At 29.7% G+C, this 9,230-nt stretch overlaps 1 protein-coding gene across 1 annotated transcript in view; it reads right to left on the bottom strand.

The window, feature by feature from the left end:
* Positions 1-114: 114 nt before the first annotated feature.
* The window catches only part of LOC106458373 (lysosomal alpha-glucosidase-like), a 43,686-nt gene continuing 34,570 nt past the window's right edge, over positions 115-9,230 (bottom strand). Inside the window, exons 14-18 of the mRNA XM_013917880.2 lie at positions 8,433-8,614; positions 7,559-7,647; positions 4,869-4,918; positions 2,383-2,529; positions 115-1,327 (exon numbers count right to left, since the gene is read on the bottom strand). Coding sequence (XP_013773334.1) covers positions 1,265-1,327; positions 2,383-2,529; positions 4,869-4,918; positions 7,559-7,647; positions 8,433-8,614 — 531 coding nt within the window. The 3' untranslated portion in view covers positions 115-1,264. The remainder of the gene's footprint in view (positions 1,328-2,382; positions 2,530-4,868; positions 4,919-7,558; positions 7,648-8,432; positions 8,615-9,230) is intronic.

The raw sequence follows: 9,230 nt of genomic DNA on the forward strand, positions 1-9,230 counted from the left end.
AATGCAACTGGACATATTGATCATTATAGGAAACTTGTTATTTTTAGTGTAAGCCACCTGTGTATGATACCATATTGAATATAACATCAATACTACGGAAATAATAAAGGCATCTTTAATTATATCAAAGATTTATTGCAAGCATGAAATAACTACTATAATGCAACCAAATTGGTGATATAACATGTACTTATATCATGCAGAAGGTACAACACAAATACTGCAAATAAAAGTTGTAACATTTGCCCTGAAAATTAGGTAGAGATTAACACATATAATATTGCACCAATACATACAGTTATTGGAGATTTAATACTTGTGCTCCAACAATGCTGGATATAATACCAGCCCTCTAACAAACTAAAGTTAAACCAAATGTCCTGAAAATTATATTACTAATGTAATCAAATTACACTACAATCACACTGATGTTAACACATGCTCTGAAAATACACTACACATCAATCATGTAGTAGTCTACCAAAAAAAGATAAATTCATATATATAAAAAAACACTGGGATAAATATATATAACAGAATGTAACTAACAAATACAAAACATGTCCCAACTAAAATCCTAAAATCAAGTTGTTGAGAGGTCTTGAACAATAAAATATTATTGTAATATAATGAGCTTTTAGGAATCATGGAGACAGTTAAGAAAAACATCAAAAGTTTTCTATCAGGACCAAAATAATAAACTTCCTTAGCAGTCCAGATGAAATGCCATACACTTTATATAGAATGGCATACAACCTCTATAAAATAACATACCTTTCATACAGTTTCTGAACCTGAAGCATGTCAGAGGTTAATTACCATGATTTCGATATAAATTCCTCTGTACACACATACCAGGTATACACTGATATTCACTTCTGAACAGAATGACAAATATATCTTATTTAATATACCCTTTAAAAAAGATTGTGAGACTTAAAACCAGCATATATTTTAAACAAATTAAGTCTAAAAATTAGCATTTTGAGATATTTGTTTCAAGTGAAATGTTTCACAAATTCACATACTTGTAATCAAATATGTGGCATGCAGTGTAAGATCCTTTTCCTTCTGACCTTATATTCAAAAGACAACTAAACATGAATTTAAAAAATTAAAAGTACATATTGTAAATATTACCAAATAAAAATTTGTATTTAGTCATTTAAACAATGTGCTATATTGTTTAAATTACACCTTGATTATAAGTAAAATACTAAATTATATTAAAGGATTTGTTTACAAATGGTAACTGTTGTTCTAGTTACTTCCAACTGATATCCAGAGGATTCAACAGAGAGACTTTTAGAACTTCAATCTCCAGAACCTATTGTAATAAAATTAAAGATTATATAGTGTGCAATCAGTGAAGACATGTTAACTTTATGATGCTAACAACATGATACAAAAGTCTTACAGTGCACCTATAGATGAGCTTTAAATGATATTGCATGATAAAAAAGCCTCAAACATAGGCACAAGGAACAATGATGAAAATATTACATCAAGAAATAATAATTTAAAACAGCCAGGTGAAAGAAAATAAGAATCGTAATAATTAGCTTTAAATTTATAAACATAAATTTAACATTTATACTTTGGAGAGAATCATTTAGAAATATATCAACACCTGTTTTACAACATTATATAAGTTAAGAAGTTTCAGAAATCTGAGTTACTTTAACATATCTGGAAAGCTTGTTCTTTCAAAGTTGCACGTCCAACTGTAGGATGCTTAAAGTGAACTTTACTAGCTACACTTTAGTATGCTTATGTCATTGAAGTTGTACCTTTATCAGTTATGCTTCTGCTGGATTTTCTTATCAGTGAAACTAGTGCATGCTTATAGCATTAGTTTTGCTTTATCAGTTAAACTGTTATATATTTATTTCATTGGATTTTTGCTGTAACAGTTACTGTTGCATGTTTACACCACTGAAATTTTAATTAATAGGTTACATTTGCTACTGTCCTGAAGTTTTACATGTTTAACCAATGGCTTTTCATGTTATAAACATATTTTATTCATTTGTACACTGGTATATGTTTTTAATAGCTATAAAAAATTCATCCAATACGATATACTGTATCACAACTGGAAAACAAATCCTATGAAACAAAACTTTGATCACCTGTAATTAAACTGGCATTACAGGTAACTGTAGTTTAAGGTTGTGTTAAAGAGCAACAGAGCTAAATCAAAGAGTTTTAGTACACAATTTAAAATTTTTCTGGGATACACAAATAAACACTGAATTGTAAAAATAAACATTATAAGAAACTAGCAAATTTCAAAGATCTTCTGTTAATTAAAATAATAAGTTTAATTTTTTTTTTTTAATGTAGTGCTTCTAGCAACAAAAACACTTTTCACATTCTCACCTTTGTGATATCCAAGTACTGGAAATGTACTGCAACCCCATTAACATGAACAGATGTTGGTCTAAAACTAACACCAAACACTCTGACACGTCTAAGTGGCATGGCTGTTTCATAACCACTGCGTCGAAACTGACTAGTCACTCTATTCTGCATACAAGATCAGAGAGATGAAAAAACTTACAAACCTTTTTATTTTACATTTCTCTGTTAATGCACAGTATACAGGTATTCTCTCTCTCTATCTATATATATATAATGATAATATAAACTGATTTTTAAAGTTGTTTTGCTATATTCATGGATCTGCTACACACATTCTTTTTTGTCAAAGCAAACACACTTCTGATGTTTTTAGGATCAAACTGCTGCTTCATTTGACTAATCACATCTGTAACTTACTTGCTATAAGCTATTTGTTAATGATAATGATGTCAAACCACTTCCCTCATAACATCTCTTAACCAAACAGTGTCATTGATTGTCACATTCATACCAATACCTTTAAATGGGCTATTCACTGTTTTATAAGAAAATATGACGATATTGTTCAGAAAGTGTCTACTGAGAGTGAGAAACCAGATGTAATAGTACAAACCCATATTTTTTGACAAAGATTATACTTTCCTGTAACTCGAGAATGACAGAAGGGATTTGACCTATTTACAGAAAGTTAAAAAAATCATGAAAATAATTCAGTAAATCTCTTAAAAACTAATATGGATGGAGATTGAATATCTTCATCAAAAGTTTCCTCACTTTTCACAAGTGTATAAGAAGAAACATTGCCCAACATAGATGGAACTTGAAAATTAATATCACATGTTCAAAATCAAGAGAACACTGCAAAGATGATTTATTGCCAACTTCAGATAAAATGACTGAATGATGTATGCCATATTTAAAAATACAGTTTATTAGTGCAAAGAACTTGCACTTGTTGAGTTTAACTCTAGTTCTGACAGTTTACCCTTTGATTTATTGCCAACTTTAGATAAAATGACTGAATGATGTATGCCATATTTAAAAATACAGTTTATTAGTGTAAAGAACTTACACTTGTTGAGCTTAACTCTAGTTCTGACAGTTTACCCTTTGTGAACTTGATTACAGGCATGTGTTGATGAATTATGTTTTATCACATTCATTTCCTGGTTAGAACTCTTGCAAATCAACTGCATACAGCCTTTAAAAGTACATCAATTACTTCACTGAACATCAATGCAACAGTTACATGCAAAAAACAAAATATACAATTATATTTTTTACCTATCTGCCTACCCTTTCTTTGTTTCACACGTTATCAGAAACAGATATTTTGTGCCTTTGGTAAAAACAAATCATGCAAACAAGGAAGTAACAGCAACAATCCAAAGTACTTATGAGGGAAATTAAGAACATATAAAAATATGTCAACCACACTACATCTGCTACATCCAGTGATGATGAGGCCTGGCCTTTCACTAGTATGTGTGTGTCAGGCCTGGCCTTTTGCTAGTATGTGTGTGTGTAACAATAATAGTTCATCATAAACTGTGTGGGAAAAAAAGACAATTGAGCAATCTGAGAAGCTATTAACAGTGGCTGATCAGTGCGAAACTAGTGACACAAACACAACAACAACAAGGATAAGAATATAGATGAAAAAATAACAGATATAAATATCAATATGGAAAACTGTAAGACTAAATAAAGTTTGTCATAGTTTGCTTCCTTTATAAAGGGGGTCATAAAGACAATGCTAACAGCAAGGGTACACAACTGATGAAACAAAACATTCTAATTTTTATAAGTAAGAACAATACATGTAATTAGCTATATTTATTAGTGTGTTTATTTTTGGTTATAATCTACTTGGTAAGGAGATAATATTAATTACAAGATATACTGTGTTAATTTGTTGTGTAACACAATAAAAATATTCAATGGAATAATGAGCTTTTTAGACAGATCAGATAAATGTGAATCCCTGTATAAGAAAAAGAAAAATACACAGTCAATGTTTACATGTCAATGTGACGAAACAGTTGTTCACAGTATGTAATATAATTCACTTGTTTCAACAGAAATAAATATTCAAAGGGACACCCACATTAAGAATCACATGTAAATGTATTGTGTAAAGGACAAGAGGATTATTGGACATTCACGGTTAAGGTTGCATTTGCATTTAGACAGTGCTGCACACTAAGTTCTTCCTAAACAAGATTGGTTTATTTGCATTTAGACAGTGCTGCACACTAAGTTCTTCCTAAACAAGATTGGTTTGGCAGATTTTTTCATTGTTCATTACACAAGTTTATCAAAAAACAAAACAAAAAGTAATTCAATGGTGCATCATTTCTGTTCCAATCAATATTTCTTCATCTAATTACATGATCCAAGTTTATGCTTTCTTTAATTTCCTATCAGCATTAAGGGTTCTTACCTACTTCAAAAATGTTAACAATACTTTGATCAGTAATATTAAATATAGAACTGAATTTTACCTTTTCAGCTTCAAATACAATCAGGTTATACTCTCCTCTGGAATATGTATCTAAAAAAAAATTTAGAAAATGAGACAGAGAAAAATAACTGTACCAGGTTATTTACAATATAAAGCACAGTGTGTGTGTGTCCATGAAAAAAATACGTGGACATATATCTATTATTTCATATCCATTCCTTGTATGTTTCCACATTTCTTTATCAATCAGCACCAAACTTGTCACAGTAATATAGGGCAACATGAGGAAGGTCTTGGGAGTGTGTGTGTGTGTGTGGGGAGGAACATCTAATTTCGTATTGACAGAGTTCTTGAAAATAGTACGTGTTTCTTTTCAGTATTGGTACCTTTATGCATTTTATTGCACTTTTAATGTTTATTAAAGAAACACAATTTCCCGTCCTTTATTACAAACAAGCTTTTATTTCACCCGTCCAACGGATGGGTAATCCAGCTAGTTATTCATAAAATGTTGAAATCATTTCTAAATGGTTTACATTTTCCTTTAGTAATATTTTAAAATACATCAAACAACTATATAAAAATATTTAACATAAACCATAATCTGTATAATTCATCTCAATATTAGCTTGTTTAACTATCAAATATCTCTATTCCCATTTGATTTAATGAAAAATTATTAACAGAAATTAACCACTGTGTTTAATACTATACTGAAACATTATATCTTAGATCAATAGAGAAAAAAAAAAGTTGCTACATATTTTTGTTATTATAGTCTATTAGTAGTCTGTAAACATAGTAGACTGACTATTACAAAAAATATGAACTTTTTTTTGCTTTGTTAATAATTTTAGTTATTTTATTGAAAAGCAGGTCAAGTAACCATAGTTAACCATTTTCTAGTTGATAAATAGTAAAGTCAAAAAAACTCTGCAACATTATGTTTTAATTTAACAAAAACTAAGACAATATGTTCCAAAAAAATTATGATGGATTTTACTACCTCTAACAGAATGTAAAGTCCGTGTCCTAAATACTGCTTACAGAATGTAAAGCCCATGTCCTAAATACTGCTTACAGAATGCAGAAGTTCATGACCTAAATACTGCTTACAGAATGCAGAAGTTCATGGCCTAAATACTACTAACTGAATGTAGAAGTCTGTATCCTAAATACTGCTAATAGAACGTAGAAGTATTTGTCAGAAATATTGCTGTAATATTGCTAACAGAACATAGAAATCCATGCCCTAAATACTGCAAATTAAAATTTTGCAAATCGAATTTCCTGACGTTAAAGCAGCTGTGAGTTAGGTTTAATTTTCCCATTTCTCTGTCTACAGGTGTGAACTTAATGCTATGTTTGCTTCATTAATTTTCATATAATTTAATCTTGCTTGTTCACAACCTAAGAAGCAAATGAAAAGTGAATATTTAATCTTCATATTTTCTAAGCCATTTATGTAGTTAAATTTTTTTTCTTAGATTTATATACTATTCTTAATTTAGAATCTAAAAGGTTGGTCTTAACTTTACTCCTTAAGTCTTTTCGTTTCTTTTTCTTGATTATGTTTTGTGAACTTGTCTTTTCATTTAACAAGAAAACAATGGTTATAACAAACATCCAAAGAAGTATAAAGGTAAATTAACAAATATAATCAAGAAATAGAAATGAAAAGAGAAGACTTTCAAGAGTAAGATTAGACCAATCTTTTAAATTAAGATGGCCTACTCCAGTTTCCAAAAAATATATACCAACATGACTCTTATATTGGGTTTTCAGTGTATACCCAGCTATTATAATTATAATTGCAAAAGAAATGCTATATAAAAAATATATTGTTATTGATAGATCCTACCCAGTTAGGTTAACCTTAGAGTAATTATATTAAGATTGTACTCAGATTTGCTCTACTTTAATGTAGTTGAGATTAGAAACTACACTGAACCAAGTGAGAAGCTAAATTATGACTACATAATTTATTGTGATAAATGTTCTGATCAAGTGGAAAGCTAGACAGTTATTACTAAACTAAAAAAATATATATATGATGCCAGTTAAAAAAAACCTATACTATAACTACTCTGTTACCAATTTTCTGAACTAAACAAGAAGCAAAGCTACAAGAAGTCAATGTGAAGTAAATGTACATAATATTTGTCTTAGTTTAATTTAGAAGTGAGGTAAGATTATCCAATTGGAAGGAACTGTTGTGGGACACATACCCTAAACCAGAACCATTTGCCTTCAGTATATTCCTGTTAATGACCAGTAATCTTGTACTCACTGAGTGAACAGCTGCAACTGGGAAATTTAAAGATCTAAGCACAAAAAAAAACAAACTATCCTATGAATTGAAAGACAATGCCTGAAATTATCAACTCTAATGTTGAGTTTGAGAAAATAAAACTAGCCTAGATATAGTTCTAGTGAATTATTAATTATAATGACCAGGGTAAATAAAAACAGAAAATGACACACACAATATAAAACCGTAGAAAAATGTGTTTAAACAGCTGATATGAGCCCCCATCAGGAATTCTGAGAATAAACATTCAAACTGTGATACGTTATTTTCTTCAACAATTTTTCAGTTTCATTTCCAATAAAACTTTGGGCTTTCTTGTTCTGATATTGTTAGATTAGAATGATTCTTAATTTGAAGGCTACAACATACATAAATCACCACTCAAAGAGGTATTTCAATTAAAATAACTTTAAACTTACCTAAGCTATCACCGTCATCCCAGTACAACTCCCCACATGCACGACCATTTTTGTCTAAAGCCACCAGTAAATGGAACGGATTCTTGCGGCTAAACAAGTTTTATGAAAAATCTTTAAGAAATATTTCTTAATTTAGAATAAAGGTGAACTTAGACATCTGGACTGTTAAGTTACATAAATAGAATAATTTTAACAATCCGAAATACCTTTTTTTTTTACAAGAAATAAATAAAATTAAATTTACAGAAATCAAAATACTAGAGTAAAAATATAACCGAGATTAATTTTTTCTTAAAAGTCTAAAAATATATATGTACAAAATTATTAAATAATAATAAACAACTAACCACAAATTATATACTTTACCACAATAAAGCTAAATTCACATTCATATCCTTGTGTAAGTGACAACTAAACTAACAGTTCAGTACATACTTGAGATACAAGTAGGAATTTACTGTAATGGTATCAAAGCCAGATTTTTCAAAGCAATTATGCATGCTAAAGGCTGGGGAATAATGCAAGAAAATTATAAAAAATTAGTTTTACTTGAATTAACAGATATTTGTAAACAAAAGTTCAATTTCTGTCTCATGTTTATATTTCTTTGTGATTATGTACAAGTAAAGAAAAACTTTAAAAAAAAGGAAGTAAATGTAGGAATGGCTAATATTAATCCTTCATAAACAATGCAAACAAGATAGTAGGGATGGCATTTGTTTCATTCCTACATAATGAGCGGTGTTTCTTAGTGGAAATATTCTAACTATGCATGCTTATGCAGGAGGTTCTCAGTCAGAAAGCGTAAAGGCCGTACATACAAACAAGCAGAATAATAGTATAGATACTTATATGTATTTCTGAGTGAAATTACCTAGCTGTAGTAGTGTCATTAGGTTCTTGTGAAGGGATAATGACACCACCACGAACCGCTAAATTAATCTTGTCCATAGGAGCATCAAGTGTGAAGTTCTGTCCAGTACTTAGGCGAGAAGTTCCTGTATAGAAATCATACCATGTGTCAGCTGGGAAGTAGGCAGTTACTGTACTCACTTTCTGTAAAAACCAAAATTGAATAAATCAGTTGACATCAAAGTTTTTCTAATGTTGTTTCACATTACATAAATATATTTTCGTGGTTCAAGTAAATCATATTTCTCATGAAAGAAACAACACTTGGCTAAAATACAGTCTACTATAATTATTTTGCTGAATTTCAAAGTTTCAAAGCCATAACCAGGTATTGTTGCCAATATAAAATTGTACTAAACATAATCTCATATTTTTGCTGACGGAACAACATGATCTCGTATTTGTCATGACATAATATGTACTAAACCACAATCTTGTATCGTTACTTACAAAACAATATACTGAAGCATGGTCTTGTTTTATTAATGACATAACAATATGTACTAAACCACGATCTTGTATTGTTACTAACAAAACAATAATACTGAACCATGGTCTTGTTTTATTAATGTCATAACAATATGTACTAAACCACAATCTTGTACCGTTACTAACAAAACAATAATACAGAACCATGGTCTTGTTTTATTAATGTCATAACAATATGTACTAAACCACAATCTTGTATCATTACTAACAAAACATAATTCTGAACCATGGTCTTGTTTTATTAATGACATAACAATATGTACTAACCACG

Source organism: Limulus polyphemus, unplaced genomic scaffold, assembly GCF_000517525.1.
Source record: "Limulus polyphemus unplaced genomic scaffold, Limulus_polyphemus-2.1.2 Scaffold452, whole genome shotgun sequence".
Lineage (NCBI taxonomy): Eukaryota > Metazoa > Arthropoda > Merostomata > Xiphosura > Limulidae > Limulus > Limulus polyphemus.